At 37.2% G+C, this 22185-nt stretch overlaps 1 protein-coding gene across 1 annotated transcript in view; it reads right to left on the bottom strand.

Annotated features, from left to right (window-relative positions):
* LOC117332654 (organic cation transporter protein-like) overlaps positions 1–20543 on the bottom strand; it is a 32727-nt gene extending 12184 nt beyond the window's left edge. The window contains exons 1-6 of the mRNA XM_033891642.1: positions 20418–20543; positions 11844–11996; positions 6146–6365; positions 5756–5859; positions 4360–4514; positions 2562–2730 (exon numbers count right to left, since the gene is read on the bottom strand). Of these exons, the coding sequence (XP_033747533.1) occupies positions 2562–2730; positions 4360–4514; positions 5756–5859; positions 6146–6365; positions 11844–11989 (794 nt within the window). The 5' untranslated portion in view covers positions 11990–11996; positions 20418–20543. The remainder of the gene's footprint in view (positions 1–2561; positions 2731–4359; positions 4515–5755; positions 5860–6145; positions 6366–11843; positions 11997–20417) is intronic.
* Positions 20544–22185: the final 1642 nt, after the last annotated feature.

The following is a 22185-nucleotide window of genomic DNA, read 5'->3' as shown; positions in this document are numbered from 1 at the left end:
TATCACGTGTAATACACATGATATTGTTACAAGTCAACGTCATTCTGATAAGTCTATCATTACACAAGCCAAGGTCATATTGTCTATCACGTGTAATAAACATGATATTGTTACAAGTCAACGTCATTCTGATTAGTCTATCATTACACCAGCCAAGGTCATATTGTCTTTAGCAGGAGTTATACGCGCCATATGACTTTCTCAAATAAGACAATCGAGTCTGATAACTTATAACTTAAGATAATGACACGATGCAATTTTTAAATCGAATTTTATGGCATTTGACAATATGGAAAGAACAACTACAATGAATTATGTGATTGTTACCGACTGCCCATTTAAATGATTAAATTCTTATCGTTGTCATTCTTTGTCATAGCATTTCCGCTGTAATTACAGGAACACACCTTGTCTGTTGAAGGTGACAAGGTAGTCACCGAAACGTCACGATCAGATCTCATGCTAGCTGCAAAGAAGCTTTCAAAGACTTACTTTCTAATAATAAACGTATCGTACACAGTTGACACCTGTCCCTGGGAGTAACGATCGGAATACCCAGCCATTCATTTAAATGTTTAAACTGAAATCAACATTTAATTTCAATATTAAAGCACGTGCCCGAACAGGTTGATGTTGAGTTCGGATATCAAATTTTGAATTTCAAATACATCACATACTTGTTGGTATGTATTGGGCCATTAGAAGTTTGGGTACGTGCGGGCCATTAGAAGTTTGGGTATGTATTAGGCCATTACAAGTTTGGGTACGCATTTGGTCATTACAAGTTTGGGTACGTATTTGGCAATTACAAGTTTGGGCAAGTATTGCGCCATTACAAGTTTGGGTACGTATTGGGCCATTACAAGTGTTGGTACGTATTGGGCCATTACAAGTGTTGGTACGTATTGGGCAATTACAAGTTTGGGTACGTATTGGGCCATTACAAGTTTGGGTACGTATTTGGTCATTACAAGTTTGGGTACGTGCTGGCCATTACAAGTTTGGGTACGTATTGGGCCATTACATGTTTGGGTACGTATTTGGTCATTACAAGTTTGGGTACGTGCTGGCCATTACAAGTTTGGATACGTATTGGGCCATTATAAGTTTGGACAAGTATTGGGCCATTAAAACTTTATCCTGATAGTTAGTATCCAGATATATAGCTGTCGATTAAGCATGAGGGCTTTTATTAAAGGTAACTTCCCGATTTCTGACCAAACCGTCACTGCTGGAGAATATTGAATCTTCTCAATTAAATTTTAATTATCACTGTCATTAATTTGTTACGACAGGAGTAATATAACAAGACTATTTATAGTTTTCAAGTTAATATTATCTTAATATACTCTATAAACATATGTCACATTAAAACTTTTTTTATTTAAGCATGTAAGAAGAAAATGCACAATATTTAAGACAGATTTACATTTCAATTGAATGTTGATATGTTTGGTTCAATCTGTTTATATTTTGAAATAGACACATTTAAAGCTATTAACGACTAAGTAGAAGGGAAACAATATACACAGGATGAATTAAAATCCAGAAATCCATTAAAAGATGTCAAAGCTCGTGTAATCAACCCGATCTCCCAACTGATGTCTTATTTCCTGTTGTGAGAACTTTCTAAAATGACGACGAAGGGACTATCGGTTTTCATTATCAATATTGATTATAGTGTACTTACTTTGAAGCCAACCGACCTATCATTCATTCATTTTTTTATTGCCACGTGTTTTAACCTCTCGTAATCAGTGACGATCGCACCATATTTGATTGGCATTCGGTCGATACTGCCTCCAGCTGTTCGTATGCCTTTATCTGTTCCCTCAGTAGCTCTGTTGTGTCAGTAAGTTATGATCCATTTTCTCAGTAGATCTCGATCTGATTTGTCTGTAGATATCGCTTTTTTTCTGTCAGTAGTTTTCGCTCTATTTTGTCAGTAGTTTTCCCTCTGTTTTGTCGGTAGATTTTGGATGATTTTGTCAGTAGATTTCGGTTTGTTTTTACAGTAGATTTCGCTGTTTTGTCAGTAGTTTTCATTTTGTTTTGTCAATAGACTTCGCTCCATTTTATCAGTAGTTTGTTGTGTTAGTAGATTTCTGTTTGATTTGTCAGTAGAGTTCGCTCTGTTTTGTCAATAGATTTCAGTATATCTTGTCAGTAGATTTCGGTTTGTGTTGTCAGTAGATTTCGGTTCGTTTTTACAGTAGATTTCGCTGTTTTGTCAGTAGTTTTCATTTTGTTTTGTCAATAGACTTCGCTCCATTTTATCAGTAGTTTGTTGTGTTAGTAGATTTCTGTTTGATTTGTCAGTAGAGTTCGCTCTGTTTTGTCAATAGATTTCAGTATATCTTGTCAGTAGATTTCAGTATATCTTGTCAGTAGATTTCGGTTTGTGTTGTCAGTAGATTTCGGTTCGTTCTTTCAGTAGTTGTCGTTTGATTCTGTCAGTAAAGTCTCTGCGCAGTTGCAAAATGTTAAAATTAACAGGCAAAATATTTCATAATAAAAAGAAGATTTTAAAATAAAATATTTATAGACTAAAAATAACTCACCACCAATATGCTATGTAGATGGCACAAGGTACGCCGACGGCCAGTTGTATGGCCCACCAGGTCCTGAAGAGGTAACCTGCTCCAGCCAACCAGAAAAGTCCGAAAGGAAACAGGACATGGATAGATACACCAGCAACCATTCTCCGGGAGGGTCCAATAAGTTCGATACCTGGTAATATATACACGTGTGTGTTTACAAGTAAGAAATGCGCATTTGTTCTCTATACTTATAGTTATCAAAAGTAACACAAATTTTTACAAACTTCAATATATAACATAAGAATCCTGAGAACATAAATCATATGCTCAATATACCATTGATAGATTAGGACAAAACAGATAGGTCTAAGTATGTATATGTAGTGTATGCACATGTATTTGTAAGTGTGCGTATGTGTACATTATATGTATGTGGAGTATATGTACATGTATGTATGTGTGAGTATATGTACATGCATATGTATGTGTGAGTATATGTACATGCATATGTATGTGCGAGTATATGTACAATATATGTATGTGGAGTATATGTACATGTATGTGTGTGTGAGTGTATGTACATGTATACGTATGTGTGAGTATATGTACATGTATATGTATGTGGAGTATATGTACATGTATGTATGTGTGAGTATATGTACATGCATATGTATGTGTGAGTATATGTACATTATATGTATGTGGAGTATATGTACATGTATGTGTGTGTGAGTGTATGTACATGTATACGTATCTGTGAGTATATGTACATTATATGTGTTTGTGAGTATATGTACATGTATATGTATGTGTGAGTATATGTGTGTGTACATGTACAGTATATAATGTGTGTACGAGTATATGTACAGTATATATATGTGTGTGTACGAGTATATGTACATGTATATGTATGTGTGAGTATATGTACATGTACATGTACAGTATATGTATGGGTGAGTATATTCATGAATATGTACATTGTAGGTATGATTATATGTACATGTACATGTATGTGTGAGTATATGTACATGTATACAGGAATGTATGAAAACTTGAAGTTTAATCATTAAAAATAAATGAATTGATCAATTGTATCTTCCCAATAATAAATTCAAGCGATTCAAGATATACCTCTATATCACTATAACCTAAGAAGTAACGTATTGGAGTATGAATTAAAACTGAACTGCCTTATCCATCTGTTTCGTCCTTCACTTCTTATAAGGTATTTAATCAATTGCTGCCTGTAGACATGTCTGTCCGGTCGCGTACTGGGATAATTGATTTATAATACTGGGGAAAATGTGTTGCTGACAGATGATGACAAAAACCACAAGAGGCATTTTAATAATAATAATAAGTACTTAATAGCTGATTAATGTTACTAGTCTGAATTTTTCGCAGTTTTCCCAAATGGAACTTCTTTATTGAAATCCAAATTTCTTGAAACACAGCCTTGACAAAATTTCGTTACAAGCAAGCTGAATGCTGTACATCTATACACGTACTATACATATATAGACATAGAACAGTACAGAAAAAGGTTTTGGACTGAACTATATCTCAATCACAAACAATCAGTGAACTGATTTGATGACCTATCGAAAATGACCGTTTTCATTATCAAGACAATGAGAGCAATGGAGCAGACAAAGACTTGACCATCCAGTATTCGGCGATGTGGTCAGTTGTTAAACTGTTTTAAGCTCTACCGAACACGATTTAATTTCGCGGCATATTTAACGACCGCGAATAAATCGAAATTAAATCCCCCGTTAAAATTACTAACTGTACAGTATGAGGACGAACATATACTTACAGAGGACACAGACAAGGACAAACATTCCGTGATTGGAGGCGCCCACGATAAACTGGAGGACTGTGAAGCTGTAAAACTCCGGGGCGAAGGCTGTTCCGACGGACGACACAAGGAGGGCAACGGAAGTAATTAACAACGTCTTACTCCGGCCGATACTTTAAAACAATGGGGAAAAATCTGTAGAGATTTGTATAACTACTACGGCCGATACTGTAAAACAATGGGGAAATATCTGTAGAGATTTGTATAACTACTACGGCCAATACTGTAAAACAATGGGGAAATATCTGTAGAAATTTGTATAACAAAATGGGAAAACATTTTAAAAGTTTATGTTTGATACAATAAAAAAAGTATACATTTTTTGTATATTATGGAAGCAAAAACACTTGGAAGAGGTTTTGTATTTGAGGCGCAAAGACAATTTGTTATTTGTAGAGTTCTTGTATAACAGAGCCTGAACAGGCATTTTTTATTTATTTAACAAAGCGAGTCTCACGTTTGTATAATGTTTAATAAATGTATATCTGGCGTTCAATAAATCAAAACATCACTATGATAATATTTTTTTTTAAATTACGTCCTTGTATAATTAGAGCCCCTCGTAACACTTCAATACAATTATAGCCAGGACGGCAAATATCCTGATCAATACACTTGATCACAGCAGCACTATGGAAATTAACAACACCCTCGAGCGCCTTTTGGGTAAATTTATGTTAAATTACTGCCGATATAAGTGAGATAAAATCAGAAGTAACAAGGTCCTTCTGCTCGATCTGCTAACAAAGCACGCCTTATGACTGATGATGATGCGCACGCATCTCACGTGACTGATCTCATAGAATAGTACCAATCAGAAGTGAAGACAGAATCTTCAAACTGCCACTGAAATGCCAACACCTGGACACGATATTATTAGACACACCCAAGACTGTCTTTCTGATAATACAGATAATTAGCTGATATTAAAAAACAAGTCCCCTATTGTCACACTTTTTATCAGTTATCACGCAGATGCTGTCAATTCTTATGAATACGAGTTTTCTCGGTCATTATCATGAACAAACCACCTTTTGTGCTTAAAGACTGCTAAACCCAAGGCAAAATGCGATGCATTCCAAAGGAGAAGCAGAACAAGCAAAAAAGGATTTATCATTTTAGCGAGAATACATTATTGCCGAACTAAATGTTATACAGTACAAACAGTAGCACGAAGGTTTCATTTCAGTTTATAAAAAAAAAGGAAAATTACTATGATCAATTCCTAACCACAATCAAAATATTACTTTAAAATACTCTCTAGAAGCACATGTTTGCATAATCAAAATGAGTTTAAATAGTGATAATTGTGACATTGTCCTTATAATGATTGAAAGTCAATGCAGTAACTTACCTGTCGGACAACTGTCCGAAGAAGAGATCGCCGACCATGACACCTATATAGTAGACGACTTGCGCGTGGGCAGGTTTCATACCTTGATCGCATACAAGATCTCCCTAAAATATCAAACATATTGGAGACTTTAACGATGGTGAACAGACCGATATCTCGGCATGTGTGAGATTGAGGGGTTGGGAGTTTCATTTTGAGGGGAAGATATTAAATAGCAAATAAGGGCACGAGGAGCATTAAAATAATCCCCAACTTAAAATGGCGGTTCGTTTCTGCTTTGGCAGGGAATATAAAACAATATACAAGATTCTGATTTGATACAGCTTCACATTAGTATGTTAATTCACGTTAATTGTCAATAGGAAGTGAATGAACTGTGGTAAATCTTACTCTAGTGACGATGGTTTCGTCAAATATTTCTTTGTCATACACATAAGCGGAACACCTAGACTTGATTGCATCCGTGGCATTCCCTGAGTACCGGTACACATGACATCTGTCGTAATCGTAAAACGAATCCTCCGAGTCGGGAATGGTTTTGTTGATGAGGCTGGAATGGTAGTCACCCTGGACAGTCCACGTGTCGTTATCGTATCCTGGGATTTTACACCTGTAACGAAAGGTTTATGTTTGTATTAAGATGTCAACTTAAATATAGCATTTTGTTTAATGACAATATCACCTTAACCTGCTGTAGATCACTTAATGTGCTCGAAGAAGGCAACTTAGAGCGGAACCCTTGCAAAACTGGATGTTTTTGTCCTCTGCTTAGATGAAATTGAAAGTACCAAAGTCAAGTCAAAGGTAATCCCATTGTTACCACTGGGTTGAGGGTCTTTAATCTATAATTTCATTTCTGTCTTTTTTTCTCATTTCTATTTCCTCAATTGGTGTCCACCAAGATAAGGTATGATATGATCCTGACCTTTGAGAGAACGTTGACCCCCTAACCAAACCAGCAACGAGATACAGTATGGTATTGGTCATAAAAACTATGGAAAATCAAGATAGAATATCACATTTGCTGTTATATTTGTGTCTGACGTAGTTTTTGTGTACCAGATTCCACATCAAGGGATCCCCTCCACTGAACCCAGACACAAGCCCTGGCCGTAAGAGGACGTTGACCCCCCCCCCCCCCCCCCCCAAACAGTTATACAACGCAGGTCTGTACAGCGCTATCAAACGGACTCATCAATGTGGGAAGATGCTATTACGTTTGACGAGAATATGAGTTTGATCTGATCAATCAATTCCTGAGAAAATCATATTTCACCGTGTAAAACTGAGTTTTGTCAGATATTGGTTATACTCTAGGTGTATTTGTACCTATTATAATGAGTGTGAATATTAATTCATATCAAATCGTATTTCTTGCAATAATTTAACACTTAGCATATCGTGAAATATATAATTTGACGTTCATACGGAAATTAAGCATGGCGATTGTTTGTAAACACCGAGACATGTTTGTGAGAAGAATATAAAGACTTGCTCACACGAATTTAGAAACTGTTAATATTATATAATGAACATGGACGAGTTTAATTTTACCGAATGTTGATATAGCCTCCTAAAACACTAGCTATATCTACACTAGAAAAGGTCCATGTACAGACTGTTACAAATCCCCATGCCGATTTGGTATGGTGGACAATGTTACCGAGCGTAACTCCGACATGATTACAGACTCCGATATCTGTATATCTATGAGGTGAACTACCTCGACGGTGTTTAAATCAATCACTACAGACAAAGGACTTTAACAAGGGTGAACACCAAGCTAGTGAATGAGAAACACTAATCCTCTCATACCATCGTGTCAGCATGAGATCAAGTTACCCTAGGTTACCCTGGTCTGAAAAAAATCAGAACCATTAAACAGGTAGAGGCTATTGATTTACCTTTAAATTAGAAAACCTCCACTTTCTGAGGCAGTCGTTAGATTATATATATTATAACTTTGTACAACAGAATAAAAAGCAAGTCCTTTGTATAACTACAACACGAAAGGCGTCCAGAACAATGAACAGACCAGAAAATATGTAGTACAGTGTACACAGACAAGTAAAATATGTCGTACAGTGTACAGACCAGTAAAATATGTCGTGCAGTGTACAGACCAGTAAAATATGTAGTACAGTATACAAACCAGTAAAATATGTAGTACAGTGTACAGACAAGTAAAATATGTAGTACAGTGTACAGATCAGTAAAGTATGTAGTACAGTGTACAGACAAGTAAAATCTGTAGTACAGTGTACAGACCAGTAAAATATGTAGTACAGTGTACAGACAGGTACAATAAGTAGTACAGTGTACAGACCAGTAAAATATGTAGTACAGTGTACAGACAAGTACAATAAGTAGTACAGTGTACAGACCAGTAAAATATGTAGTACAGTGTACAGACAGGTACAATAAGTAGTACAGTGTACAGACCAGTAAAATATGTAGTACAGTGTACAGACAAGTACAATAAGTAGTACAGTGTACAGACCAGTAAAATATGTAGTACAGTGTACAGACAAGTACAATAAGTAGTACAGTGTACAGACCAGTAAAATATGTAGTAGTGTACAAACCAGTAAAATATGTAGTAGTGTACAAACCAGTAAAATATGTTGTAGTGTACAAACCAGTAAAATATGTAGTACCGTGTACAGACCAGTAAAATATGTAGTACAGTGTACAGACCAGTACAATATGTAGTAGTGTACAAACCAGTAAAATATGTAGTAGTGTACAAACCAGTAAAATATGTAGTAGTGTACAGACCAGTAAAATATGTAGTACAGTGTACAGACCAGTACAATATGTAGTAGTGTACAGACCAGTAAAATATGTAGTAGTGTACAAACCAGTAAAATATGTAGTAGTGTACAAACCAGTAAAATATGTAGTAGTGTACAAACCAGTAAAATATGTAGTACAGTGTACAGACAAGTAAAATATGTAGTAGTGTACAGACCAGTAAAATATGTAGTACAGTGTACAGACCAGTGCAATATGTAGTACAGTGTACAGACAAGTAAAATCTGTAGTACAGTGTACAGACCAGTACAATAAGTAGTAGAGTGTACAGACCAGTAAAATATGTAGTACAGTGTACAGACCAGTAGAATATGTAGTACAGTGTACAGACCAGTAAAATATGTAGTACAGTGTACAGACAGGTACAATATGTAGTAGTGTACAAACCAGTAAAATATGTAGTACAGTGTACAGACCAGTAGAATATGTAGTAGTGTACAAACCAGTAAAATATGTAGTACAGTGTACAGACCAGTACAATATGTAGTAGTGTACAGACCAGTAAAATATGTAGTACAGTGTACAGACCAGTACAATATGTAGTAGTGTACAGACCAGTAAAATATGTAGTACAGTGTACAGACAGGTACAATATGTAGTAGTGTACAAACCAGTAAAATATGTAGTACAGTGTACAGACAAGTAAAATATGTAGTACAGGGTACAGACAAGTACAATATGTAGTACAGTGTACAGACAAGTAAATATGTAGTACAGGGTACAGACAAGTACAATATGTAGTACAGTGTACAGACCAGTAAAATCTGTAGTACAGTGTACAGACCAGTAAAATATGTAGTACAGTGAACAGACCAGTACAATATGTAGTACAGTGTACAGACAAGTAAAATATGTAGTACAGTGTACAGACCAGTACAATATGTAGTACAGTGTACAGACAAGTACAATATGTAGTAGTGTACAAACCAGTAAAATATGTAGTACAGTGTACAGACCAGTAAAATATGTAGTACAGTGTACAGACCAGTACAATATGTAATACAGTGTACAGACAGGTACAATATATAGTACAGTGTACAGACCAGTAAAATATGTAGTACAGTGTACAGACCAGTAAAATATGTAGTACAGTGTACAGACAAGTACAATATGTAGTACAGTGTACATTAGAGGTAAAAACATTGTACACTTTGATGTTTTTCACAGAACATGTAATACAATGTATGTGTATAATAAGTGATATATAAGTGTATATGTAGTAAAATGTATGAGAGATTAAACACTAACAAAACATATAGTGTAAATGTATAATACTTATACAGTGTAATACAAAGTACGACTACAACAACAATGGTCCATTGTTATACATCTCACTAGCTGGTTATGTTGTAACTGGATATTTAAACATCTAAATGTAAAACTGCGATAGACTCTCATCCATTGTCGGCAGCATTGACAAACCCCTTGTTTACTATCGAAATCCATAAAGTACGCTATAGACTGTGTGAAACCATTAGGTTCATCATTCATAGCGTCAAAACCATTTTAGTGACTCGAGTGATAGGTAGGTGTCAGTTTCTGTAGACAAGGCAACTAATAACAATCCCGAAAGGAAATGTATGTTTGGCTGTTGATCAAGGAAATCTATGGACATTTTTTTTTTTCGAAAACCGATGAAAATAAGATAAGAAAGAGCGTATAAAACTGGCTCGGCTAACGGATGTTAAACCTTTACATGGATACTTGCCAAAATATTCCATCGCTTATTTACCAAAAGTTTATTGGTGTTTTTTGCTACCATTCAATTACAGAACGAATATTCATACCCTGAATACACTGCTCTTTTTCGACGACCATCTGTCAGAAATTGTCCGTCCGTCGTCCAGAGCTACGTGATTTTAAGGGACTATATTTTCTATCTTCTGACTTGATTAAAGTTGAATATAATTAACCACAGGGTGATCAATGATTGTATTAATGATTAACGACAATATGAATGTTATTGTCTAAATGATCAATAGATATATTGACGCTAGGTTATGTAATCACCAACAACCGTCATATACAAGTATAGTTAAATCTATTGTGGCCATACAGTATCAGACTTCAATCAGTATTTCGTGAAATAATTTAAATATCGGAGATTCTTTTTAAAATGTTTAATTCATATGATCTGGAAAGCTTTTTCTTGTACGTTTATTTACATTAAGAGCTTCTTAAAAAGCAGAATCGTCTTAATGATTGAAACAAAGCTTTGACGGTGTGTATACGAAAATCGTGGATCAATAATTCAAAATAACAATCAAATAACGTCATATAATATTATTTGCATGTGATTTGGAGTTGATAGCTCTACACGGCTGTAAATAGATTAAAGGGATAAAGGACACCAGAACGCAAAAAAATGAATATTTAACTAACGTCTAGCAGAAACACATTAGCCTTTGTCAGATTAGCCTTGCTCACGACTATTGATACATGTATTTAATTTCTTTTGACGAGCGATTATCGTCATAACATGTCGACGAGAGGCACAAACAGTCTCGGATTCCCATTGTAACCAAGACAAGAAATCATTTCGGCCAAGATTCGGTTATGTTCTATACCCATTTGGGGAACAGAGCAAGGTAACTGGGTGCATGTCAACTTCAAAATATTGTTATACGCGGTAACGCGTGTACCATATCAAGTAGCAGCACATATATATCTGCACGCCTTTTGTCAAGTCTAAGGAGCGATGTGTTAGGTTGAAAATTAAAGCACTCATGTTGACTAATTCCCTCAAGGGAAAAACATTACTGAAATCAGATTGTAGACCAAAAATGCTTGGGTTTTTTTAAGACTTTGTCTCAATTTTTTTAATCAATTAAAAGGTGGGAGGACATATTTATCCAACGATGCTATCCATATCGTTTATGTAAAATATCGCAATTTTGGGATACTAGTATTCAATTTCGTAGATTTTTTCCTGTGTTTTTCACCTCTATCAGGCCTCAGTCGGAAATTCCATATGTACCTCAACACTATACTTTGACTCCATAGTGGTATCTGTACTTTGATGTCTACGTTTTGAGTATAAACAGGTTTACCGCAAAACACTAGGCTACTTCGGCCTAGTCTCGCGCAGTCAGAAGCTTGTTATATACCTCATACATTTAGCTCTTAGATCTGTGTTTTGGGTATGCACACAAAATCTATGCTATTTTGTCTCGAGAAATGGACCTCGTCTCGGGGAGTCAAAATAGTTTGACCCATGTGTGTTCTGACTACAAATACAATGTATTCATACCGTGTGAACAACGTATATACAGACCTGTGCTTTGGTGTGTATGCCAGCAAAATCATCATCATCATATAACAACCATTGCTGGTAGATGGCAAACACAGCAGGACGAACAGCCATACTTGGTATCGGCCGAACTCCCCAATCTTCTTTAGAATATCGTCAAGGTTAGCCATGGATTATCTGAAATTTCAAGAAAAACATGTTAAACATTTATTGAATATTTAGAACCAAACTGCATTCATTAGTAACGGAAAATAAAAGTGGAATATGTCTGTTTACATAAAAGAATGTTACATTTTACAAATCTTCCTGTATATTGTCGAGTTGGAAGAATTCATACATGTGTGACTCACGGTGTATGTATTTTTAAGTAAAAACTTAAACCCGATATGCTTATCTATGTATCATGTGACTTTTGTCTTTGTTATCCACTGGTGTTTTTTCTGACAGTAAACAAAATAACGCCATCAAAGGTTTACCACAAACCTAAAACATGAAACACATTCCACTATCAGCTTTTCAAAAGTATGTGTCCAAACAAAGCTCTGTGATTTGAAAAAAACAACCCGAACAGGTAGCATTTCGTCGGGAATGGCGGAAGTATAGGCATCGATAATTTGAACAGCGACATTTCCTCCGTCACTTAACAGCAACGAAGGGTCTATCTACTGATTTTGAATGTCAGGTTGTCCTTTAAACTGTCTGGTCATGTAAAAATATCGTTTAAAATTACTAATGCCATATAAAGTTTCATTGGATTTGCCGTAGTTACCACTGTGCTTGGTTTGATTCCCAGAGGCCCAGTTCCTCAGATTTGTTCACCTCAAGAGAGAACCCGTGAGAATTTAAAACGTTGGCCTGCACGGCTGATTCTTGTGAGTGACAGATTTGTCGGCATGACCTTTTGTTAAGTTCTTTGCAATGAAACCCCGCAGCTCACAACACCAAAACGACCCTCCCGAGATCATAATATGGTTTCAACACCCGTCAACCTCCAGGGGATCTAGGTCGACCTCCCAAATCAATGGCATCCTAACTAGGTCAATTCAAATAAAAGTTCATCTCGGTTCAAATTGAAATGACATGGACAAAGGCCCAATAATGCTATCGATGATGAGAACAATGAAATGTCGACGTCACAATAGGTGGTGAAGTTCATTTTTGTATCCGTTGAGCAAATACAGTAGAGATTGGTGGTGGTCTTTAAAATAACACAGTTTGTGTCACTAATGTATAGTGTACATATATTGCGTTTATGTTGGCAAGCCATTACAAATAGTCAATCTGTTGCTCATTTAGTCAGTCTGTTCATTTCTTTAGTCAAGTCTGTTGTTTCTTTGGTCAAGTCTGTTGTTTCTTTGGTCAAGTCTGTTGTTTCTTTAGTCAAGTCTGTTGTTTCTTTGGTCAAGTCTGTTGTTTCTTTGGTCAAGTCTGTTGTTTCTTTAGTCAATCGTTGCTTTCTTAGTCATTAAGTTATTTCTTTAGCCAGCCTGTTGTTGAACTTGATTTCGTCGACATCAGTCAGTCGTTGAGTTTGATTTTGTCCACGTTTGCTGTCGTTGTGATTGTCTTTGTCCGCGTTGACAAATCATAGATCTTTATTTTGTCCTTGTAGACTACCCTTAATGTTTACCTTGTCAACAATGACAGTCCTAGATATTTACTTTGTCCTCGTTGGTCAGTCATAGATTTTCATTCTATCGAAGCTGGACTGTTATTTTTGGTCTAACTTGACCATTCCTAGATTTTTACTTTGTCCAGGTTGACCAGTCCTAGATTTTTTGTTTGTCGAGGTTGACAATGTCCTAGATTTTCACTTTGTCCACGTTGGTCAGTCCTAGATTTTTTACTTTGTTGAGGTTGACCAGTCCTAGCTTTGCCCTTTGTCCACGTTGGTCAGGCGTTATGCACTTGTTGTGGTCAATTTTGTCTTTTGTGTGTCAGTAACTGTGACTTTGCTACACGACGAACCAGTCAACATGTAACACACTCGGCCTTTCTCCACACGCGCGTTGTGGTTTCCATACAAAACACACTGTAGACTTAACATTAAACAAATATTTCAACTATTATTAATATTACGATAGTATATAGTACTACTGTATACCGATTAAGTCCGAGCACAGGCATAGGAAATGGGCACTCATTATAGCCAGCCCGAGTTTCCTATGACTCTGACACCAGACTTTGGACAATCTGATATATGGATGTTTGGTAGACATGTATCTGTTAGAATGTCTCAAGTCTAGTGTCGGGGTCTAGTGTCGGGGCCTAGTGTCAGGGTCTAGTGTCGGGGCGTAGCGTCGGGGTGTAGTGTCGGGGTCTAGTGTCGGGGCGTAGTGTCAGGGCCTAATGTCAGGGTCTAGTGTCAGGGCCTTGTGTCAGGGCCTTGTGTCAGGGGTCTAGTGTCAGGGCCTAGTGTCAGGGTCTAGTGTCAGGGCCTTGTGTCAGGGTCTAGTGTCAGGGTCTAGTGTCAGGGTCTAGTGTCAGGGTCTAGTGTCAGGGTCTAGTGTCAGGGCCTGGTGTCAGGGCCTGGTGTCAGGGTATAGTGTCAGGGCCTAGTGTCAGACTCTAGTGTAAGGGCATAAATCAATCTATCTGTTAGAATATCTCAAGTCTAGTGTCAGGGCCTAGTGTCAGGGCCTGGTGTCAGGGCCTAGTGTCAGGGCCTGGTGTCAGGACCTAGTACCAGGGCCTAGCGGCAGGGCCTAGCGGCAGGGCCTAGCGGCAGGGCCTAGCGTCAGGGCCTAGTATCAGGGCCTAGTATCAGGGCCTAGTGTCAGGGTCAAGTGTAAGGGCCTAAATAAATCTATCTGTTAGAATTTCTCAAGTCTAGTGTCAGGGCCTAGTGTCAGGGCCTTGTGTCAGGGCCTAGTGTCAGGGCCTAGTGCCAGGGTCTAGTGCCAGGGTCTAGTGTCAGGGCCTAGTGTCAGGTCTAGAGACATCTATCAGTCAGAATGTTCAAGTTTGCTGACAGGGCCTGAAATCCTCGATGTGTCAGAGTATTCAAGTTTTGTGTCCGGACCAGAGACATCTATCTGTCAGAATGTTCAAAGTTGGTGTCAGGGTTAGAGGAAACCCGGGGTTATAGATACTCATGTAGTATCAATATTACATCATACGGCTCTCGGTGCAGTGCAGAACTATATGTGTACACTGCCGCAATGCATGCATCGATACTTGTCTTGTCGGGAGACAAACTCTCTCTCTAATTGATTTGTTACAGAGAGAGCACGGGTGTTAGTCATGTCAATCCCGCTATAATAATCACGAAAGCAAGCCCCTGTGAGCCCAGTACACTACCACAGCACGTGCATCGATATTGACCTTGAAAGAGAAGTCACCCACAGGTCTAGTTCCCGTACTAATTTAGAGAACGGAAAAGTAGTGGCTAGCCAACAACATGAATAACAGGTCACTTCTAATTAGGTACCGACAGTAGCACCTGCGTCTGAACTTATGACCTCCTTCCCCCTCCCCGACCACGCCAGTCACACTTATCGCTCGTATGCACACAGTGAGCAATCTGTGACCAACAATTGTCGAAACATACATTCCTTGGTCAAATATTTTCGGCAATGTCATCAAATACATGTACATTAGAGACATATATCCAGCCGTGAAAGTGAACTCAATTTATTCATACATTATGAGGTTACAAACACACGTCAAAAGTTCAATACATCAAGTCATACGTTCAGTGGATAAATGTCCATACGTATGTAATAGTAAGATGTACATACCCAGGACTCAAAACGTTCAAATGACCCGCCTAACTGTATGCGGTTGCAAAATCACAAGTCCAAAAGTCATTTTTCAAATCGACCTGTCCAAATAATAACGTAATTGAGCTTGATTTACACCAAACCGAAATTCTTTGTGTCAAATCGACATTCCATACATTATGTGATTACATTGGCGCTCATCTAAAACTCATAACGTCACCCCAACCTGTCCATACGTTAGGTGGTTAAAGGTCCATACGTATTACGTCAAATCCACGTGTCCATACATTACGTGGTTACATAAGCACACATCTAGAAATCATAATGTCAGTCCAACCTGTCCTGGTATTACGTCCAATTCACGTGTGTACGTGGTTATATAAGCACACATCTAGAACTTATGTCAGTCTATAATCTGTCCATACGTTCGGTTGTTTAACGTCCATACGTATTACGACAAATCCACGTGTCCATACATTACGTGGTTACATAAGCACACATCTAGAAATCATAATATCAGTCCAACCTGTCCTGGTATTACGTACAATTCACGTGTCCAAACATTAAGTGGTTAAATGGCCATAGATAGGGTTTTGGACACATAGGGTATTTTTCCATTTTCTGTTAGCCCGACCCCATAAATGTTGGCTGACACAGGTTTTATTTCGCCTTACAAAGCTGTTTATCTATTTTAGGCCAGTAGGGGGATATTGCTGCTGGCTGAACAATTTTAATGAGCTAGGTGGTCACGTGGGCCGACGCGTCATCTGGTTCACCTCACCAGTATCACTAGGCTAGAATCTGCCTTGTTATATGCATTTATAGAGGGAAACTTCAAAGAGGTGAAAATGTTACGCAGACATTCGTATTGATTTGATTAAAACATATCATTTTAAATACTATATAGTATGTTTAAACGTATTCAGTTACTCAAAGTAGAAAATATAAAAGAACTTAACAATTTAGGAAAATATTTATCACTAGCAAATAAACTAAAGGAAAGATTTTTTCATTTTTAATGATTATTTCTGTTTCCCTGTAACAAATCTGACAAATTAGCTTATTGAATTACAAATCATGTAAGAGTGGATGCCTTTGTCCATTAATGTTATATACTATTTTATCCAATAAGTTGTAAAACTTAAGGAATAAAGTTGAATTTAATACAGTTGTTTAATGAATAACGGGTCATCACTGGAGTACATGTAACCAATTCACTGTTGTAACCCAATATATTAATGTAAAATATTCCCACATCACAAAACCTTTGGTAGATAGTGTGTAAATAGTGATTTAATGCGACACACATTTGGGTGTTTATGACGTTAGTTATACTATCATCTCCTCAGCGGTGAACCTGTGACGTAGGAGGCTGACCGACCTCGTTATCAGAATGAAATCTTGCATCTAGGTCAGTTGTCCAGATGGACCCATACCATGCCCTGTATCTCAGCGTGTATATACACAACCCCAGGAGTGTGAGGGTAATTTGACTGGCTTTTCAGAAAACCAAACTATAGACAACTTTAACCTTTTTGTGTCTAAAACCCTTTATTAAGTCAAATCTTTGCCGATACATTAGGTAAACGGTCACTTCTTAAAACTTTGATGTCCACCTTTTCCCCGTTTAGATAAATTACGTCAAATTTACGTGTTGATATATTTGGCGGAAACATTTTACCGTCCATCATTTCAAGTCGTTTTATGACAACAATTATTAAGGTCAAGGTCACCAGGAGTCTAAACCGAAACCTAAATCACTTCCGTATCATTTCTATACACTAAAGTTACACATTTTTTGTCTCAAAGTTCGAGGACACTTTAACGCCCTATAGGTAATACGCAGGAATCCTACCGATTAAATCTAACTTTATTTTTTTCAGGATATGTACTCAAACAGTGGATGACATTTCGTAACCAGTTTTAAACACTGTTTATAAGTCCTGAATTATCAGGTGCTTAGAGTATTAACGAAAGCTTAAAGCATGTGTGTTTTTCTATCCCCTAGCTACATGTACAACACAAACGTTATATGATAATTGGACATGAAAGTTAAATTAGAATATTGTTTACACTAATTCAAATCCGTGATACTATATATACATCTGTATTGTATTTCACATATCGACTTCACAATACATAACAACACAAGTGATTCCTAGTTGATTATCAATAGTTTTGCCTTTCTTTTGTGAAACAGATCCATACCAAATAATGTTTTTCTAGCTATCCTAACGCCTCAGTTGGTGACAATTATAAGTAAAATTGCTTACACGGTTTTACTTGAGAATTTTTCGAAACAAACTGGACATCTTGTATAATAAATAGTTTAGGGCTGAATAAATACACAACGACTACGCTGTCCTCGAACATTTTTATTAACGGTTAGGGAAATCATATCTTCAAAATCCAAAAACTTCACCCAGAATATAAAAATCGACAGCTGAACCCTTGAACTCGGAGATGGGAAAATCAGCGCCCATCCATATCTTTGAACAAGATTATATTACATGTATGAACTATTTCATATCCATTGTATTGGCTAAACTGTTAAGTCCATTTCTTAATTAACTAATTATGTTTTCTCTAGAAGAAATATTACCATGGCAACAAGTTCGGTTAATATCAACTCAATGAAATGTATCCATATCCTATGAGTAAACGCCGTGTAGCGAACCTCAACTGAATACGAGTTGATCAGTTCAGGTCCATCATTGCCGTATAAAACAGGGGATTATGTTAATGAGAAAGGACTCGTTACGAACCCGAGTTTGATCAGATAACGTTTGGGTTAATTTTGACACAGCAGCTGGACTCCATGACAACTGGGGCTTAGTGACCCCGATAACCCCGCAGAGAAGCTGTCCATCTATCGAGCATCAACTGCGGTGTTTTGCACGCACACCGGGGATTAAATACCAGACAAACGATGTTAGAGAGATAGGACGAGAAACGGAAGTCTGGTGCATGTCAATGGCTCATGTGATGTGGGGTTGGGGAATATACAATGTCTCCATGATGAAAAAAAGGCCTAACTACATGTACTTGCGAGAATAGATATAAGTATTTGTTGACAGCCGGAAAATCTTACGACATGGCGGAGCTGCACCTGTCTGGAACTCCCGTTGGCTAGTAGCCATGCATAGTATTTGTCATAATGTCCAAGTCTGGTGCAAGGACCAGAGGAGACTCGGACTACGTTGGCCAGATAATCCGTCTAGTATAAGGTTAGGGGGTCCCTGGTTCGAACTACGACCCTGACCATTATAAACGTACCCGATATATTTCTGACCAGGGTGATCTATAACGATGCTGAACCACCAGGGGCACATAACTCGTACGGACACTCGTCCAAACCACCAGGGGCACATAACTCGTGCGGACACTCGTGCATGAGGCACACATTATTTAGCTTGACATTACACTAACTGACACGAGTGCAGTGTCGTACGAATTACATGTGTAATGTACAAAGCTCGGGAATTTCGTACTCGGTACTCATATGACCTTCACAATACACAATGGGCTGCAATTCCGGTATACTTAGACAGCTTAACGAATGAAACGAAGGTATGAAATATCTTTTCATTGTGTACTATCATAGGCCGATGCAAACAACGAACGAAATAAAACCGGAAAGCAGGTGAACATGGTAGTTCACCTTCAATAAAAGTATCGCAGGCACCTGCATAACACCACACGGTAACACAATACCCAGTTCTTTAGTAAAACGCAATGAGACGTAACGGCATTCCCTGTGTAGGATTGGTGGTATAAAGGGGAGAGGTGAACAGCCGACGTTGTTGGATACAGGGAGATGAGAGAAATGGGAAGCTGATCACGAGGGAAACGGAAAATAAGACTGTCACGTTTTGAGAAGCGAGAAGAGGCGAAGTAGGGTGTGTGTGTTGTTGTGGGAAAGTCGTTGTAAAGGGGGGGATTACATGTGAATGGGTATATGAGAGAGTGTGTGGCATTTTCAATGTATAGGTAAGGGAGAGGCCGGGGTAGACAATGTAGGAATGAGGACGGCATAGTCGATGCATGGGGAAGCGGGGAAGGGATTTTCGATAAATGGGCAGAAAGAAGGAGAATGGAATTACACTACAAGGCCGGGATGGATGGAGATGATTTGTTCATGCGTGAAGGAAATGTAGTCCACGTGTAGTGAAGGATTCTTCACGCATGCACACTATACCACACGTGTGTGATATTATACCGTCATACAATGCAGCTTTCAAGCTCAACAGTGTATGGTATCAAATTATTGATTAACGCATTGCTGTTTGTTCTCACGATATAAATTAATGCTTTGTGCTATAATATCCGGCTGTCGTTCGCTATGGATACTGAACCTAAACTAGAATATATAATTTTATAACATTTAAAAATGGGACAAACAATGAAAAATAGAAACCACAGTGCCTTACACAGATGCCATTTACAAATCAATATTAATATTTACACAATGAACTGTTTTATATTGGGAATGTTTATACGAGGGATCTAAGGCTAAAAAAATCGATAAAAAAATCAATAAAAAAAAGATACAAAAAAACCCCCAATAAAACAAAAACAAACAAAAAATAGAACAAAGAAAAATATTTCACAATCAGTCTGCCACTGTACCAACTGGGATTGGATTAAATATGGATAGATGAAGGTTTGGGAGAGATACATGTATCTAAAACTGAATTTATACAAAGTGGCCTTCCTCGCTGCTGCCAGATCGAGTGCTATACAAAGGCCGACATTCTCTTCTTGGCTACAATACATGCGAATCAATAATGAAACTATTCGTATGAACGTCTACATTGAAATAACTGAAAATATGTCCTATATACTATTTAACAGGAAGAGTAAAAATGGGTTTTACCTTAAACAGCGCCTGGACACACAGATATGAACCTCTCTCTTGTTGATCACGAGACACAACTCCTCCAAAATTAAAAGCAGTAGTGTGTGTGAGATATCGAGACACAGTGTAGCCGTAAAGCAAACTGATTTCTGTGATGGGGCCCGCGAAAGGAGAAAGCGGTATTGTTGGTTCCAATCCTGTGTTGTGCTGTGCAGAGTATACCACAGCCACAGTACATAGAATCTAGTTTTTTAAAGGTCCTGTATATGTGTAATATGGCGAATATGTCGTGGCGAGGACCCGTAAGAGTACTTAGAATCATATTAAGACTAAGACTAGTTCCCTTTTATAACGTATTTTATAAGTGTCGTAAGTGGGTTACCACGTGCTAATAATAAAACAACGAATTTAAAATATTTTAGTTGTAGATAAGACAAAAATAGTGCTCCATGAATTTAGTGTTAGGTAACAGGCAAATGAAAACAAGGATGGACCAGGCAATGTCTTACTGACTAAATATACAAAATAATTCTTACTAAAATCCAAGCTAAACATGTAATGCCCTGTGACCTTTTGTTACCATGGAGTACGCAATGACAACATTTTGCAAAACTATAGACTTCTGATGTAAACATTTGTAAATATGATAAATACAATTTTTTATGGAAGATCGCTTATCTTATATTTTATCAAATTATACAAAATATCTTATATTTAAGATATCTTGTATGGAATATGAGACACCTTATTTTATTATTAGATAAGACGCTTTATAAAATGTAAAACATCTAACATATTTTATAACATATATTACTTATGTGTTAAAAATCTGTACGATTAAATAAGTAATAAGATATTCAATATGTTATCATATACGTGTGTTTAACAATTATGGACCTTTAGTGAGGTCAGTTTACAACGCGTTAGATATTAACATCGTATTAACCGAATCAAAGGTTTTCGATTTTTATATTAGATATGAAACTTGTTTTTAATTGCATTACAGCATCTTGATAACAGGAAATCTACATGTACATTGGGGCATTGTGACATCACAATGAGTATGACGTCATAAATGCAAAAATGTTAAATATAAAATTATAAACATTAGGTTAATATCTCAAAATCTTAACCTCCGCGTGACCATGTTTTAGCCAATGCAAATTGAATATCTTAAAAGATCATGATAGTTCTCATGTTTAAGCTGTATTCTTAACGATACGTCATTTCCTGTATAACAACCGGGGTCGTCGCGCAGAAGACAACAAAACAGGGAATACTAACATTATCAGGAAATCGTTTTCTAGCTAAAAATCGATAATATAGATGTGCATAAAGATCCTCAAAAAGTAAAAGGAGATGAACCCCCCCCCCCCCCCCCCCCCCTCCTCAAAAAAAAAAAAAAAAAAAGAAGAAAAAGAAAAGAGAAAAAGTTCCGGAAATATTGATCGTCTTCTGCTTCTAGTCAAATCCAGTTACATTCTCAAAATGATGACTTGAATAGTGACAAGGGAACCACAAGGTATATCAGCAAGCACTGATACACCACGTGGCCTCTCTTTGTAAAGTGATAATGGAACTGTGTAGTTGTACTTTAAATGCACGGGTTAAAGCTCGGCGACGACCTTCAGACAAAATTATCCACGTCCAACTATTTTCTGAAATGAATTAGAAACGAATCATATTGCGAACTTAAAAAAAAAGATCCTGTTGATACATGCTTTGCAATTTAAAGGGAGTGTTGTAGTATATCTATCAGCTGTCCTATCTTGAATTTATATTAGCA

Source organism: Pecten maximus, chromosome 8, assembly GCF_902652985.1.
Source record: "Pecten maximus chromosome 8, xPecMax1.1, whole genome shotgun sequence".
In the NCBI taxonomy this organism is placed as follows: Eukaryota; Metazoa; Mollusca; class Bivalvia; order Pectinida; family Pectinidae; genus Pecten; species Pecten maximus.
This window is presented reverse-complemented; position numbering and strand designations above follow the sequence as displayed.